The sequence below is a fragment of the Pygocentrus nattereri genome, chromosome 15 (assembly GCF_015220715.1).
Source record: "Pygocentrus nattereri isolate fPygNat1 chromosome 15, fPygNat1.pri, whole genome shotgun sequence".
Lineage (NCBI taxonomy): Eukaryota > Metazoa > Chordata > Actinopteri > Characiformes > Serrasalmidae > Pygocentrus > Pygocentrus nattereri.
Genome location: NC_051225.1, coordinates 6,279,975 through 6,298,323, shown reverse-complemented (window position 1 = coordinate 6,298,323; position 18,349 = coordinate 6,279,975). Strand labels below are relative to the sequence as shown.

The following is an 18,349-nucleotide window of genomic DNA, read 5'->3' as shown; positions in this document are numbered from 1 at the left end:
CCTTAGAGCTGTGATAGAAACTAGACTGTGCCTCAGAGCTGTGATAGGAACCAGACGTCTGCAATGTCTGGGCCTTAGAGCTGTGATAGGAACCAGACGTCTGCAATGTCTGGGCCTTAGAGCTGTGATAGGAACCAGACGTCTGCAGTGTCTTGGCCTTAGAGCTGTGATAGGAACCAGACGTCTGCAGTGTCTAACCCTTCACAGTAAAGTACTAGCTACATTATATATTTACGAATACGCTGCCTGATGCCCGAGGCACTGTTTTAGGAAAGTTCTGAGGTAAATATTTGGTCTAAAGCGTATATTTTGGCCATTCATGGTGGAGGTGGGTGTTGCAGGGCAACATAGTCCCCAAACAGAACTTATTTTTCAGTTGTATTACTATTTGACCATCATCGACATCACATATAAAAACGCTGGCGACATGTGTGACGTTAGGCTCACGGGTGGTTTTTGCAAGTTTCTTGTGAAAAAGTGAATTAATTCACATCAAATCGGTCGGAGCGACAATGTTTACATCTCAACCACTGAATCATGCAAAATTTAGAAAAACTGCTGGAATTCCCCTTTGAGGCACTTTGCCGAGCAGGCTGTGACTCACGGGCCGGCGTGTCATGCAGCTGTTCAGCTATAGGCTGTTTAAAGGTGAAAGTAAAGAGGGGCAGCATGGGTGTTGCATGCAAATCTGAATTAGAAAGAGGAACTACGGCGAAACAAGGGCACTCGGATCGAGAAGAGGTTTGCGGGCTGAACTCTGGGTTCTGAAGCGGATCTGTCCGTGTTCTGTTACTGACGGTGACCCGAAGGTGCGAGTGAACCGCTGCGTTTAGTGGAGCAGAGTGACCGGCAGAGCAGCGCCGTGGAGCCCCGCAGAGAGATTAGCCCTCAGCTTCGTGGTCGTCGTGCCGGCCAGACGCACAGCACCCTGATTGTTTAAAGAGCTCATTCGGGCCTTTGAGTGGAGACCACTTCCTGGAAGACCCTTCACTACGCAGGTATTTTGACTCTGAGGTCTCACCGGAGTCCCTGTGACTCGGTGTATGTTGTGGTTGATTCCACGATTGGGAGGCAGTTTAGCCTGTAACTCTTCAACTTTACTCATTTTTCAAACCATTCTTTTAACACTTAATCTAAGAAGTCGTGTATTTGACCACTCAGAAACGGTGAAACTATCATTTGAGCAAGTTTTAGCTGCTAACAGTGGCTTTAAATGAGCATAGAAATTGTAAATACACCAAGCGGTTAACTGCCATCTGTGCTGATGGCATGAAGACATTAAGGACATAATGATTTATGTCCTTATAATGAAGTTTATTTTTTTTTAAATGAACTTTTACGCTGACCATATACATCTGCTGGTCCACCAGATGTCGGACCCCCAGATTATTACCCCACTCACTAGGTTTTAATCTCCTCAGACAGATTTCCCATTCACACAGACTTTTATTTTGGAAAAGACCAATTCGAGAAACAGCTGTGAGAAAATTATTTAAGGACTCCACTCTTAATAAAGACGGTTCTTCAGGGGTTCTTTAGGAGAGAAAATGGTTCTGTAAAGAGCCTTGAACGCTCCCAGAAGCCTATGCGTGGTGAGAGGGCCCTTAAGAATGTGCTGTATATGGTTCTACATAGAACCGTTTTGAAAAGGGTTCTTCTGTTGTTCCAGTGTCAAGGTTGTAACAAGAGAAGAACCCTTTTCAAAAAGTTTCTACATAAAACAGCTACAGCACATTTTCCATCAATCTGAAGAACACCCTTTCATGATACAAAGGAACCTGATTGGTTCTTTGAGTGTTCATAGTTCTTAGGACCATTCTTAGAACCATTTTCCTTACTGGAGAACCTGTGAAGAACCTTTCTTTGTAAGAGCTCTTGCCATCTGGGGGGGGTGCTCTGCTTTCAAAGTCCACTTTTCTGTCAATATCCCAATAAAGTGTAGTTATAGTGGGATGCATGAAAAAAAAGATTAGGGTTAATTACCTGAAGCATGAACATTGGCTGTTGTGAAGGACACACCTACGTCCAAGATGTCTCTTACCTTCACTTTACATGCATATTTGTGAAATATATCAGAGGGACCATCATATTCACAATGCTACTTGTGATACTGACCAAGTCTTTTTTGGAAGTTTTAAGAGCTAACCTGGCCCCAGTCATTGGCCTGGTTCAATACAAGCTCCTTGCTGATGCTATGACTATTCTTTTGGATTTGTGACCTTAGAGAGCTGTTCTGGGAAGTCCCACCTTTCGTGGGAGTACAATGAGCTTTGCACAAGAGACTTTCCCCACTCTCTTTCTTTTCTAGTTGGTTTCCCGTTACCTGGTGATGGGAGGCTTGAAGGAAGTGAAAGGAATAAAGAAAATTTGATGACAGATGTTCACTCATTTCCATGCCCTGGCATGTTGCATTATGTGATGTCTGTGCCAGGCTTTGGAGGTGCCATAATTGCCTACCATGCAATAATGCATAATGGCAACTGTTGCAATGTTTAGCTCCTGCTTCCAGTTCAAACTCATGAACCACCTGCTCTTGTGGGCATTTTTACCAAATAGCTTGGCCACGTTTGAACTATGATTACTGAGAAAAGCTTTGGTTGCCTCTATTGTCAGTTTCTGCTGTGAGTTTGGGTCAACACGGTCACATACGCAGACGTTCCAATTAGCCAAAAACATTAAATGGCCCCTTATCCTACTGGGAAACTTTATTCCCTAAGGTGACTTTGATATTTGTGTGGTTTTATTTACCACAAATATTATCTCTGATCTTTTTCCAGCCTTTCTTTGTCCCATTGACGAGTTGCTCCTCACCCTGGTCCTAGAGGACCCCCTGTGCTGCCCAAAGTAGTGTTTGACCTGCTCCCAGCACACCTGATCCAACGAATCTACTAATTAACAAGACATTCCTGAGTTGAAGTGAGTGTGTTTTGGCAGGGAAACACAAAATTGTGCGGAACCAGGGTTGTGAACCACCACTCTACAATTGACTATGGTGACCGTCTGCCCTGCGCAGTCCAGTGCAGGCTGAAACCCTCACTTCAGTGTGACTGGGTGGGGCTAGATTGATGTTGGTGGAATTGGTGGTCATATGTAAATGAGTTGCTTTTTGGTGCCATCACAAAAACAAAAAATTCAGAACAGGCTATTGTTGCTGCTTAGTGGCCAAACTGTACATTTACATTAAGACCTTTAAAAAACAAATGAGGAAAAGTGCATTTCGAGTCACAGATTCAAGATGCATGAAGTACATCGCTATTGAATATTTAAGGTTTTAAATAAGATATATAAACACTTGAAAATGTGGTTATTCAGGGGCTCTTTAGTAAAGAAAATGGTTCTATATAGAACCATGAACACGCAAAGAACCTTTTGCATGACTGAAGGGTTCTTTGCATGGTGAAATGGTTCTTCAGTTTGATGGAAAAGCACCAAAAAGAGTTCTATTGCTACAAGCTTGACATCGTAACCATAGAAGCACCCTTTTGGCGCTACATAGAAACATCTTACAAACAGTTCTATATGGAATTGTACACAACACATTATCCGTCAATCTAAATAACCGTTTCACTGCGCAAAGAACCCTTTAATCAAGTGAAGGGTTATTTGAGTGTTCATGGTTCTATATAGAAGCATTTTCTTTACTAAAGAACCATTTTTTTCCAAGAGTGTAGAACAGAGGACTGAGGGTACAAGCATGGTAATATTAAGATCATCTGAAGCGCTCAACGTGGCATCCGTCAAAAAACTCACCAAACCTCTTTGCTTTGGTAGGAGACATTAGGAACGTTGCTGAGATATGGAGGAGTGGAATGTGGGTTTGGAGACGCTGAGTGATGTAGCTCTGTGCAGACTCGCAGAGATGCTGGACAATTCAGCGTGTGGCTGGAGGCAACTGGCAGAAGCAGTTACAGAGCAGCCGCAGTTCCGCTACAGGTGAGATGTTTTCTCTACTCCGAATAGTAAAGTAGTAGGTGAGCCAAGGCGTGTTTGGTGTATGAAGTTTGCGTCTTTAGTGGTTTTTTTAGGCGGGTCCTTCTACAAATACAGTGGCCAACGAATGTTGATGTGTAGTTCAAATGTAAAACACCAGTAAAGTTACACCACTGACAAAATTACTGAGAGCTGAGCTTTTCTGAATTATAGTCCATCGCCACTTTACAAACTACAAATGCTTCTTTCATGTTATTTGGTTTCAGGTTTAAAGTCACTTCATGTTTCATGTGTAAAACCACTGACACAATGTTTTTGCAACACATGAAATTGGAAGTATTCCAGCAAATTTTATTTAAGTACCTTTTTTTTTTGTAGTGTGTGTGTGTGTGTGTGTGTGTGTGTGTGTGTGTGTGTGTGTGTGTATGTATATATATATATATATATATATATATATCTTAAATCTAGTCGATATCTCTCGCTCATTTTGAGATTGGTGTGCACTTATTTTAAGAGATTGTCTAGATTTCTAGACACTTTTTTCACTTAAAAAAAAAAAAAAATTATTCTCTCACTATACTGGCAAATCATTTAGCTGGTTTCAAGCACATTTCTTAAAACAAGCAAAATGATCTGCCAATATAGTGAGATACTTTTATTTAATATGAGATTAGAAATATTAGATTTCACTAAATATAGAGTTAACCTTAACATAGTGTTTCTTTCTTTGAGATGAGATGCACATACAAGTGTCACGACCGGGCAGGGAGAAGATAAGCGTGGATATGAGGCTTTATTAAAAAGGGCAAGTCCAAAAGAGGCCAGGGCCTCAACGTTAAGTAAATGAACAAAAAACAAAACATACCAGGGTGAACTAACAGTCCAGGGTTTGAAACGTGGCAGATCAGTATCAGAGGCAAGGTGAAGTTCGCAAACGGCGACGCTTTGTAGAGTTGGGAAGGAACCACAAACAATACTCAGTGAGTAACGCAGGGAAAAAAGGGGTATATATACTAGTGGTAACAGGTGAAGGCAATCTAAAACTCAGGTGACCAGGACCTGGTTAGTCATGTGATCAGTGGGAGGTGAGATGCAAGAGTCCAGGGCATTATGGGAGTCGGAGTCCATGGGTAAGTTCTCACTGTCAGAGCCAGGTGCAGGCATGACAGGAGCGCCAGAAACGACTGGTGTGGCAACAAGAGATCATTCAAAAGGCCTTCCGCTGACATATTTCTGTAACACTACTGACGAAAGTCTTGGACACAAGGCTTATCATTAGTATAAAATCATGTTTAAATATTTTTAAAATCATAAAACAGCCAATAATTTTATTTAGAATCGAAACTGAGAAACATTCACTTAAATAATACGTAATAATAATAATAATACATTTGTGAAGTCGCTCCTTTGACCTGCTGATTTCAGTGCACAACATGACTAAAAATCAGTAAAATAAAAATTCAGAAAAGAAGAATTACTACAGTTGATTGTTGGTTCATTTAGAAATAGGACATATATAGATATATTCTTATTTTGGGTGTTTTCATGGTTTCAGAGTGGGACACTATTTACCACCGCAATGGTAGAATGACCCAAATAACAGTATGTCATACAGTGTCACATGAGCAAGTCTGTTTATTAGCACAGTGCTAAGTTGTGAGGCATAAACTGCCATTACTTGTTCACCGCATTAGTCGGTTTGAGAATACCTTACAATTGGACGTGGTTTGAGGTAAGTGTATGATGATTTGGTGGGTTATAAGCTTCCATTACTTCTTAGCTATACAAACATTGCAAAAAAAGTGCAAAAGAAACGCTTCAGACACCAAAATGTCTTGGCCAATCTATGCCTAACCATGCCGGAGACATTGTTTTGAGAGAAAGTTTTGGCTTACAATATGCTTTTTAAAACCTATTCATAGTGGAGCACATGCAGAGTGTTGTAAAGCAAAATATTCCCCAAAGAAACTATGTTGTTTGGGTTTACCACTATTTTACCATAGCCTCTTATTGTCCGTGGTATATTTTGGTATATATTTCTGAATTTCCATCTGAGTGACCAATTCATAAGGCAATGTAACATTTTTTTTGGTGGATGTTTCCCTCAAATTAACAGAACATGTGTTTTATGACCACACATATCGCTATACGCTTACAATTTACTGCTGAAAGCCAAAAATCTCCGACGCTCTTTGTGTTATTTTCTAAAAGTGATGTTTCCAGAGCAGATCACTGAAGAGACGCCGTCTGTTTATAGTTTAGAGCCCAGATTTGGGGGGAAAACGGGTCGAATTTCAGTAGAAAAACAAAATTCAGCTTCTTTTATTATAAGGGTTTAAAATGACATCACCGTCTATTAGACTGGAGAGAAGAGCTACAGCCTCACACGACGCCCAGCTTCTGAACGGAGCTTATGGAATATGAACGTTATGAAGACCATGACGAAGTGCGTTTTGGAACCACTGATGGCCTCAAGGAGTTTGAGTTTAATTATGCTATAAAAAAAGAAATTCACGATGTGTATTTCTAGTCCCCCAGATTGATCACTATTTTACCATCATCAACATTACATACTAAATCCAATGGCTGCGTTTGCGTTCAAACTGTAAACCATCACCATCAAACCACTCTGAATGTCTTCACGTCTCAACCACTGAATTATGCAGGAATGTTGAAAAATCTGTAGAACCACTTTTTAGTTAGAAAATTAGTATTAAATGTCTGTTTAATTTTGTGAAATTGAGATGTTTGGTGTGCATGAAGTCTCTCCCTGTGTGCAGTGAGAAGGAGCTGACCAGCTGCTCTCTTCAGGTGCTCAGTGCCAGAGGGAGTCCAGGGCGGTACATGCTTGCCCTGCTCACTGACCGGCACTGCTCCCTTGCCTTCCTGCTACAGTGCCTCAAAAAGATTGAGCATCATGAAGCTGTGAATTTCCTCACAACAAGCGGTATGGGCACACATGCACTTTCTCTTTTAGTTATGAAGCAGTATCTCCAACACAAGCCCGGACTATTCAGAAGGTGTTGTAGGAATAGTAGTAACCATGAAAAATGTTTAAACATATAAACATAAACGTTATTAAAAGTCTAGAGTTATTGTTTTTATTACATAATGCTTTATTTTACGGCAATTAATTACGTAGTTACATAATGACTCTGTCTAGCTTGAGTTCTGTATTAAAAAGGTTTGACTATTCAGCTTAAATAAATAGAAATATTGTGACAGTACCACCTAAAAACATCCTGAAAAAATCTCCTGTAAGAACATAAACATGGTGTAGACTGAAAGTTTAGGATCCGCACTTTCTCTACTTGTTTCAATGAAATTCAAGTGAAAAATAATCAAACTAAATATAAGGAAAGCCGTGTTAACTTCCATTTCTATGTGAAAGTTTGTGCACCCCTGGTAAAATAACGTTCTGTTGATTACAAAACATGTAATTTCACCAGGAGTGTTCAGGCTTTTGCAAGTGACTGTATCCTCTGTACATCATTAACATATAATAATGTCATAACAATGCACAAACCCATTTTTCTGTACTACTCTGACTCTAAAAGTCTGTGTGTCTGTGTTTGTTTTAGTGATGGTGCCAATAGAGATAACGGTGCAGCCGCAGGGCGTGCAGATACTGGAGGGGAGCTGTGTGATGCTGAGCTGCAGGGCAGTGGGCCCTCTTGGGCTGAACTACCAGTGGTTCAAGCGGGAAGATGAGGTGAGATAAACAAATCCCTTTTAAAGCGCTATTCTGGAGTTACTTCTTTATTTATAACCACTGAGCAAAAGTCATAGACCATCATTTATTTAATTTTCAGTCAAAGCAGCTGAATATAATCAATCCACTTACATAAGGAAGGGCAAAATCAATGGAAAATAAGTGGAAAACTGGAACTGGGGGAAAAAAAATTGATTAAAAGCTACAGAGAAAATGGGACTCCCAACCGCTGTGCAAGACCTGGTGGTGGACCACCAAAACTGTCCTTATCAGATAAACAACACTTAAGGGTTTTATCTTTGAGAGAGAGGAGAAAATCAAGCTGCTTCAGATCTGAAAACATTCACAGGTGCTTCTGTCCATCCTTCCACTGTGAGAAGACCACTCAGCGCTATGGGTCTGAAAGGATGTGTAGCTGATCAAGAAGAACCTCACTGAGAAAAGAAAAGACAGAAAAAGAACTTAATGCCTTTCTGTTCAGGCAGGAATGTACCTCTAATGAAAGTTGATGGTATGTTTGTTGTGCAGGTGCCAGGAGCAAATGCAGCAGAGCTGGTTCTGAGCTCGGTTGCACCGAGTCAGGAAGGACATTACATCTGCCGTGTTAACGCTGGGGAGAAATGTGTCTTCAGCAAATGGGCCCATGTGCGCTTGGTCTGCTCTGCAGGTAACGTATAGTTAAACACTTTACTCGAAGCTGACCAGCTGAAACCAACCCTACACTAAAACCCAAAACGTATAACATTTACAGTCACGTTTAAAAGTCAATTTCATTGCTTTCATTTCCAGTCAAAATGTCTTTTATGTATAAAATGATCATTTTATATCATTATGGAAAACATATATTCTAAGGGAAGCTACACGGGCACCTCATCAACTAAATATAATATCAAATGTTTCAGGGTTTAGTCTGTCCACTCTTTACTTTTATTATAGTTTCCATTCTTTTCAGTTTTTCAAAGAAATCTGCAGGGATGTTCAGTCTTAGATGTTATCTATCTAAGATGTTAGCTATCTTAGATGTTACATTATCTTTCAGTGATGCTGAGGTCTGGACTCTGGGGTGGTCAGTCCATTGTTCGGCTCCTTTGTTTGATGTGTCCGTCTCCTTTTCTCAGTGAGGTTCTTCTTGAACAGCTACACGTCCTTTCAGACCCATAGCGCTGAGTCGTCTTCTCACAGTGGAAGGATGGAGAGGAACACCTGTGGATGTTTTCAGATCTGAAGCAGCTTGATTTTCTCCTCTCTCTCAGAGAGGAAAGCTTTAAGTGCTGTTTATCTGGGCAGTTTTGGGGTCTAACAGGTCTTCCAGGTGGTTGTTAGGAGTCCCATTTTTCCTGTAGCTTTAAATCATCTTTTGAACTTCAGGTTTGGAAACTCCTGATTTTTCACTTATTTTCCTTTGATTTTCCTTCCTCATACAAGAGGATTACCATTTGTCTAGTTCCTCAGAAGGACCAACAGTCATTTTGACCGGAAATTAAATGAAGGATGTTCTCTTATACCGAATTTGATTCATAAGTGTATATCATGGCCACATGTGCGTTCCAGCTGCACAGTTATTGCCAAAATAAGTCAACTGAAACAAAAGTCGTGTTGATATGATGTATATTATTCATGGAAAAATTATATTCTCTGAACTGAACAAAAGTAAATTCATATTTTTGAGGGTTTTTTTCTGTTTATGTGACAGGCTCTGGTGTGATGTTCCCCTCCTCAGCCAGTGGTCTGTGTATCACTCAGCAGCCCCGCTCTCAGATGCTCTCAGAGGGCGACACTCTCTGTCTAGAATGTTCTGCTCAGGCGAACCCTCCTCCTCAGTTTCAGTGGTACCACAACAAACAGCCGCTGGCAAAGGCTAACAGCTGCTTCTTAAAGGTGTTGCACGTTCTTCATCATGATATGTGGTTTAACGTTGTGAAATTCATAGTGCAGTACTGTAGCAGCCAACAAATGTGTTTAAACCTATTCATCTCAGCCAATAAAAACACTGCATGACATAAATATAAATAAACATAATTCAATAAAACATGAGTTTTATGTTTTAAAGAAGTTATTGAAATGTGGCTAGTTCACGTGCATCACGCTGACCATCAGTGTTTTGCCATAACCATGTTAAATTAAAGCCATATTGAGGCCGTTTGTGTTTACTGTTAACACTGGCATCACAAGAGAAATCATCTGACTACCACACGACCTCCAGGGAACCCCACGTACGTGAACAGAGATGTGCAGATAGTTAGATTAACATCTATATGTCACAGCTTCATCTGGTCATCACTGCCATCAGTTTGCTGAACACACTTTTCACAGACTGGTTAATGATGTTTTCAGATTCCGTGTGTAACCACCGCCGATCGAGGGACGTACAGCTGCAGAGTGTTCAACCTTTATCACGAGTTGTTGAGTGACCACGTCCAGGTTGAAATTGGTAGGAATGGGGTGGGTTTACAATTTAGAAACAAAAGTTGGCAGAGCGATCAGTTTCTGAATTTAACTCTGTGGTGTGGTGGTCCATAACTTTTCAGGTCCTGGATCCTGTACCGATGCCTCTTGGAGGACAGATGAAGAAGGTACACTTTGTCTTCCTCATCACAGCTTCTTAGTCTCATTACGTTTCTCTTGTTTGAGTGTTATGTCAGCTTAACCCACTCATAACTGTGCATACATTTCAGATACGCCCTGTTGTACACCTCCAAGACAGATGGGTGATTTCTATGGTATGTAGAATACGAGGTCGGCCTCCTTTTGTGTTCTTGGTTGAAGGGAAACTACACACGGGTGCTTCTTCTGTGGTTTGCCATAGAAAATGATATAGTAGGGCACAATAGTTTACTAGTAGGAAAAATGGCATTTTTGCATATGGGGCATCTGTTATTTGGATTACAGTGGTTTTTGTTTTGTGATCAATGTTTTATTTGTCCGGTTTATTTGTTTGCTGCTCTTTATCACAGCATTATAGCACTGAAGAAGATCAAACAACCCTCTTCCCTCCACATCAGGATTACAGTAGTTTTATTTGCCGATTCACGTGAATGTTTTTCTGTATTCTTTAGTTACAGAATATGTGAACATTTTGTAAAATGGGTTGCATTGGGGTGGAAATTTTAAAAAACAGTTGAGCCCCTTTTCTTTATACCTGCTAACATTTATGTCTTATTTTTGCACTACTTTTCAGCGACGGATAAAGTGGCACTGCTGATGGGGAATATGAATTACCTGCACCACCGGCAGCTGAGAGCCCCCATGGCCGATGTGTATGAGCTGACCAATCTGCTGCGGCAGCTGGACTTCAAGGTGGTGTCTCTTCTGGACCTCAACTGGCATGAGATGCACAGAGCTGTTACTGAATTCCTGCTGCTGCTGGGCCGGGGTGTCTACGGTAGGCCTTTTACCATTGTCATCACAGCAAAAAACTATAAAAAAGCTACATGAAGCTTATTCGAAGGTGTGCTGCATTACATTGAAATTACATTAAAGGAGAATTCCACCAGTTTCATCAAATTTCTGCATAATTCAGTTGTAAATGTTTCAACTGTTTTAAATCTGAAAATAGAAGTCATTTGGGGACTATTTTGTCTTGCAGCAAAATACTCAGCATTGGTCCTGGAAAACTCCCAGCCCTGCACATTTTAGTCTTTTGCAGGAAAACAGGAAAATGTGCTGGGCAGGGGTCCCCCAGGACCAGGCTTGGGAGCTACTGTCTTACAGCACCCTGCATACACTTCTCCAACATGAATGCATTTAAATTAATGCGTTTTAGACCAAAGGAGTTCTCAGAACTCTCATAAAACATGTTGCAGGCAGCATATTTGTAAAAATTCGATGTAAAAACTCTTATGTGAGCGAGGTTTAAGAAGCAGTAAACTTGTGACTTTGTTTATTTTTCTCTAGAACGCAGAATTTCACATCAGATCGTTCTGAATGAAGTCTTAGACTTAAATTAGTTTGGAAAATCTGTGAAATTCCTCTTTAAAATGTTCTGAGGGAGTCATTCTTTAGGAATGTGTTTGAACATACCTCTGACTTACTTGGCTATAGTCCCTATTATTTACATGGTTAATATGCTGAGCTTTTTTCCTGCTTCTGTTATGCATGTATAAATAACACAGGGCTGCTGTACTATGCTGGGCATGGCTATGAAAATTACGGCAACAGTTTCATGGTGCCTATAGATGCTCCGGCCTCGTACACCTCGGAGCACTGCCTGTGGGTGCAGGAGGTCCTACAGCGCATGCAGGAACGCCAGACTGGACTCAATGTCTTTCTCCTGGACATGTGTCGCAAGCGGTAACGTTGATCAAAATAACACTGTGGGCTGTTTTTGTGGTCATAACGCAAGCAAAAACATAAGAATACACCCAAGCGGTTTAGTAAAATTAGACTGCTCTTTTTCCTCTTATTGTTGGCTTTTTAATGGGAAAAATAGTTGACAGGCACAAACTTAAACCTGTTGATACAGAATGTAAATCAAATGTAAAAGTAATTCCTTACTTAACAAATTAACTACATAATTACATTTAGGTAGTATAGCAGAATAACATTCATAACTCTAGCCCTAAATAGAAGTGTTTATATTAAAATATAAGCATTTTTTTTCCGCATTTTGCTCAGTCTGTTCACACCCAGCCTCATTTAATGGTTGTTCTATCAATACAGAAACCTGAATGATGACATCATCCAACAGCCTGGACCCCTGAAAGTGACGGCAAACATTGTGTTTGGCTATGCAACGTGAGTCTCGCAGATTCTGGTGCAGCGTGCTGAACAATGTTGAAGTGCACTGCTTTTGTAAACAGCCTGAACATCTTTCCACATGCAGGTGTGTTGATGCTGAGGCCTTCGAGGTGAACAAAGATGACCTCTCCAATGGGATCTTCATCAGCTTCCTGAAGAAAAGGCTGATGGAGCAGGAGAAGGTCACAGTCATGCTGGACAGAGTAGCTGAAGGTTCTGAGACTCATGAGAATCTTTTGGTTCTTTCGCCTGCTTATCCTGTGTTGCTCAAACCAGTTTTATCTGCCAGCTATTTTGAGTGATAGTTGGTGTTATTCTTGCTGAGAGCACTGACACTGTGGTTTTGAGGTTTAGCTCAGCTGTGACTCTTGTTCTTCGCTGTGGATGTTGAAGTCACAGAATTTTTTTTTCCTTCTATTATTTGTAATTATTATTATTCTGTTAGTTCATGTGTTTTGCTTTTTCATTTAAACAGTGTTGTGTTAGCATTCCAAATTATTGTTATTGTTAGTATTATTATTATATTGGAGGTTGATAGAGTTAATTGCTTCGCGTTGCAGACATGGGGAGGTGTGAGCTCACCCGTGGGCGTCAGGCACTGGAGCTGCGCAGTAATCTTTGTGAACGACGTGCACTCACAGATCGCATTCAGGCCATTGACTGCCCAGTTATGGCATCAACACGTAATCTACAGTGGTCAATTGCACATGGTGAGAAATCTTCTTTAGAGTAACGTTTCAATGCATTTAAGTAGAGAGCCAGTAAAAGACTGTGGTATTGAACAGTATTATACTGGTTTATTGTTTTTGAAAAATATAAGCCCATTTTGAATTTGATGGCAACAACACATAAAAAAAAAAAAAAGTTGGGACGGGGCTAAAAAAGGCTGGTAAAGTTGTGTAATGCTAAAAAAAAAACAACAAAAAAAAAACCACCTGCTGGTTGATTGACAACAGGTCAGTAACATCACTGGGTGTAAAAAGTGCCTCTCAAAGTTTTTCAGAAGTAAAGATAAGGAGGGGTTCACCACTCTGGGAAAGACAGAGTGGTAAATAGTGCAACAATTCAAGAATAACGGTTCTCAACATAAAATAGCAAAGAAAGAGCTTTTCATCTATTGTACGTAATAACATTAAAAGATTCTGAGAATCTGGAGAAATCTCTGCATGTAAGGGACAGGGGTGAAAACCAGTATTTGCTGGCTTTGGGCCTTCAGACGGTACTGCGTTAAAAACGGACGTGATTCTGTAGTGGAAATCACGGCATCACAGCAAGACCAATGCCAAACCACATTCTGCACATATTGCAACAGTCCAGACCTGTCACCACTGAAAACATGAAAACATGAACTGTTGAGCAGCTGAAATTCTATACCAAACAAGAATGGGAAAACATTTCACTTTCAAAACTACAGCAATTGGTCTCCTCAGTTCCTGAACGCTTACAGAGTATTGTTAAAAGAAAAGGTGTTAAAACACAGTGGGAAATATGCCCCCCCCCCCCCCCCCCCCGTGTTCTTGGCATCAAATTGAAAATGGGCATATATATATTTTTTTTTTTAAAAACTATAAAAATGTCTGTTTCAACATTTGATATGTTGTCTTTGTTCGTCATTTCAATGGAATATAGTGTTTAAATGATTTGCACATCAGTGCATTTTGTTTTTATTTGCATTTTGCACAGCGTCCAAACCATTTTGGAAATGGGGTTGTAATAAGGACTCTAACTATTGCTTACATTAGTAATTGAGTAATCTACCAATTATTTAGAAAAGTATGCAACCAAGCGCTTTCCAAATTTCCGAATTCCAAAGTACTTTATTGGAAAACAATAAACAACAAGAATCTGTTTTATGTCCTATCTACATATTTGAGTTTTTGAATTAAACTCCCCTTTCTTTTTAGCATATAGTTGCAGTGGATGATTAACAATAATAACGATTCAGACAGTTTAACGTTGTTGCTGTTTTTGTACAGTCCTACCTGAGAGTCGTGTTCTTCGGTTTGACTGCGGTGTGAAGGTCCAGTTGGGTTTTGCAGCAGAGTTTTCCAACATCATGATCATCTACACCCGGATATTAGAGAAACCCAAAGACATCACGTCCTGCTCTGCCCAGCTCTCAGACTTCACGGAGGTACATTGAGTGTCTGTTCTCCAGATCTGCATCATCACACCTTATTCTGATGAATCAGTGGCCACTGATTTTCTGCCACACTTTTAAAAATAAAGATTAATAAAGAGTTCTTGGCTCAGACCTACAGTTTTAGGAAAAACTGTAAATCGAAAAAACATTTACACATGTAGAGTAGGGCTGAATGAAGAATTGTTTTGTCATGAAAATCGCAATTTGACTAAAATCACTACATCCTCCATTTTAAGTATGTATTACATTATTTAGTCTTAACATATTTTAATTGGGCAAATATAACCTAATCCTGCAGAAAACCAGAACTAGCAGACTGGATACATCATTCAAGTCCAGAGAAATGAACGTGCTGGTTGTCTTGCTGATTAAAAATGCCTGGAGCTTAATATACAAATAATCAGATTTAAATTGCAATCGAAATATTGGCCAGAAAAATTGCAATAGAATATTTCCCCAAAATTGTTGAGATTCTTTAAACTTCGTTATTGTTATTATTATTATTATTATTATTATTATTTTTAATGTGTTTCACGTCACAATATCAATGAATGTGAAGACAAACATGTACAAACACAGCTTCATATAAAATATATTTTAAGAAAAAATTAAAAGGCGATAAACAGTAAACATGGCACTAAAAGTTAAAAAGCACCAGATAAATGAAAGAACAAAGACTAAAGCAGGGGTGCCCAAACTTTTTGTCTTGGGGTGTAGTGTTTGTGGTAGGTGAAGGGCCAAGAGGACAAAACCACTACAAAGGTAGACAGGTTTCAGATATTAGATACTACCACACTATATTTTGTGAATAAAAAACACTACAAAATAAAAGGAAAATAAGAAGTGAATAAGTTTATCATGACATCACTGTATTTCTAGATCATTACTGTTTTTAGTTCATTCGTGCTTACTTGTTAAGTTATTGTTTTATGTCCCATTAAATGTCTCTGATGCATTTCTGGGACTACATGTAGTTTTCGTTTGTCATTACAGCTGAATAAATCTGAAAAGTATGGCAAGAGCAGGAAAGATATAACTGTCTTGAGCAGGGGTCGGCAGCCTGTGGATAAAAATAAAATAATCCTTCTTTCCAATAAAATATAAGATTTGAAAGTTTCTCGTTGCAGATTAAACATATCAGTAAACCAGCTGGAGTGATCTTTCTCTTTGCCCTTTCATTGGCTACTACCTAAGCGAGATTTTTGGCTGCATTTCTATGGTGACCTGCATTTTGCACGCCAACCTTTAGGGTTAAAAGGGTGAATTAGCAGTTCTACATTAAGAGGAGGAGACCATTTATTTTTAAAACTGTGTTGAACGATCAGGCGGAGCTTTATTTTACTATAAAAGTGGATCATTTTATTTTTAACTACAAATCTAATTCTGCTGGGGAGCCGCAACAAGGCTGTGAAAGAACAGGTTTAGGTCCACTCTTTCGATGGCCTTGGACCAAAACAATGAGATTAAAAGGATCATCACACTCATTCTGAATGGATCTTTCTTTAAAGAAATATCCATTAAAAGGCTCTTTGAGGAATTAAGTGCTTCTTTTATGCCATTGCTCCTTTTAGGTTGCACTAGTCACCTTTATTTTTAAAAGTGCAGTAACCACTCAGTAGTTCTTTCCTGTGATGTTATTTCAGGGCCCAGAAATAGACCTTAAACGAACCAATCAGGAGAGCCTCAGAGATGCTGGGAGCTTACTGCTGACCATGGATGACCGTCTACCGCAAGAGCAGCCACGACTGTACACCCGTCTCTGCGCTCTGCAAAGACTCAAGGTCAGTGCGATTTTCATTAGTGTGTTTATAATATTGCAGTGGAAATATTTGGACTGTTTAAAATGTTTAAATGTCCTTGTTTCTGTCACAGAGGGAGCTCTCATTCACAGTGTGTCTGCACTATCAGTACACTAACCTTGATGAAGAAGTTTTGGAAAGGCAAACAGTGACTGTGGGCAAACCACTGGTGTCCAAACTCAACCTCCATGAGCAAAGGCTCCTCCACGCCTCACCTTCTTCCTCCTCTGACCTTCACACCCTGCCAGACTCCTCATCGTTTGCTGAGGATCTGAGGGCCAGCTTGCCTTCCTTAGAAGCTTCTTTGACTGAGTCAGCTGAGTCCTACTATTATCCACATGCAGTTTCCCCAGGTTCTGCTTCACAAAGGATAAATGAACCTGAGGAGACCACCAGCCTGGAGTTCCTCACATCAGAGGAGCTTCCTGCCTCTAAAAGTTTGACCCATGCTGGTACTGAGAAACCTTTCAAATTCACCAGTTTTCATTCCTTCTAGTGCAATGGATTAGAATGGAATGGGAAAACTGTATTTACACTGGCGTAGTTGAATAAGGAGTTTGGTACATGGAACTGACGCACCGTCAACCTCAAACACTGTTGTCTCTCTTTCAAATGCAAATCCTCTCGTTGGCAAAGGAGGGCGGTAAAAGGGGCCAATTCCAAAATCCACAGCTCACCATGCTATGATTTTATCCACTTTTTGACGTTTGAAGCCACATTATGTTAAAGTTTCATAGTGAGCTAAAAACTTTGATTTAGTTTGTGTTATTGTCAAGATTGACAGCAAGAAGCTAGTATAGCGAACATTCCTACTACCATAGGTAGCTAAATAGTATGAAGACCAAGCTTATTTACACAGAGGTTCACTTTTTATTTTCCTGCCTGTGTCTTTATCAACATGTTGCTTCTATGTGAGCCACTATGGTGCCTCAATGTAAACCAGCAAATCAGAGCAGAGTTCATCAATATAATCCCTGAGCCCCATCAAAAAAGGAAAAACGGCTTGTTTCATTCCAGGGCCAAATCATAGGATGGTAATCTGGCGTGTAAAACCACATCTGGGCATTTTCACCCTGAGCAAAGTCACATACCATCTCTGCAGACATCAGAGAACAATTCGAAAGTTCTGTTTAGTTAAGTGGTTAAGATGTAAACAAAGTCAGAGTGTCTTGACATGAAATGCATCGTTTGACATAGTAAAGAATTGATGTCAATTTACATCAGAAACACTGCAGTAATTTATTGTATTCCTTAAATGCACCAGCTTACTGTACATTTCCGTTTTAAGCCAATTTTAGTGCCCCATTTAAGCCTTTACCTTAACTGGAGCATAGTAGCGTATGGTACTGTTTCGTGTTAGTGTTCAGTTTTAATGTAACAAAATGAATGAATTGAATTAATCGAATCAAATGTCTTTGTAGAGCTATAGAGAACCAGTAGTCAATACCATAGACTGTTGGTCTCCATATGAGGTCAGTGAATGTAAAAGCAATCTTAAGCTTCTGATAGGCCAATGCATTATGCATTATTTAATTTTTTGAAAACATTATACTGAATTTTTCTTAATATTTTATGTCATGAATATATTCTACAAGCGCCTTAATAAAGAATGTTTGTGATTTGTGATGAGTGTTAAATAAGTTGTGAAAGTGGGCTCTAGATAAATTTGCAGAATCATAGAATTATGCTATTGCTTTTGGGACCGAAAACAACCACCTGGGATACCACAGCAACAGCCTAGCAACAACTTAGCAACCACCTGGGACAACATGGCAACACTTTAGCAACCACCTATGGCTTCCTAGCATTGACATTCTTATCCAAACATTAAGCTTGTTCGCCAACTTTCCCCGTCCACTTCAAATGGTGTAATGTACGTCTGAAACTCTTTTAAGGAGGGTAATAACTAGTCATGGATTCGTACTGATCCGAGCATTTTCAGATAAATGCACTTATTCTCAAACTTGTTAACTGAGTTATACTTTAGTCATTTACAAATCTAACATGTCCATCCAGTCGATGGGTGAA

At 39.8% G+C, this 18,349-nt stretch overlaps 1 protein-coding gene across 1 annotated transcript; it reads left to right on the top strand.

Moving 5' to 3' along the window:
• Positions 1-669: 669 nt before the first annotated feature.
• On the top strand, positions 670-17,947 carry malt2 (MALT paracaspase 2). The gene is made up of 17 exons (XM_017687099.2): positions 670-998; positions 3,772-3,933; positions 6,711-6,877; positions 7,512-7,642; positions 8,171-8,309; positions 9,336-9,520; positions 9,977-10,073; positions 10,171-10,215; positions 10,318-10,362; positions 10,821-11,024; positions 11,755-11,932; positions 12,302-12,376; positions 12,465-12,592; positions 12,940-13,089; positions 14,356-14,513; positions 16,166-16,303; positions 16,395-17,947. Exons 2-17 carry the CDS (start codon positions 3,797-3,799, stop codon positions 16,815-16,817), a joined length of 2,400 nt encoding a protein of 799 aa, XP_017542588.1. The 5' UTR covers positions 670-998; positions 3,772-3,796; the 3' UTR covers positions 16,818-17,947.
• Positions 17,948-18,349: the final 402 nt, after the last annotated feature.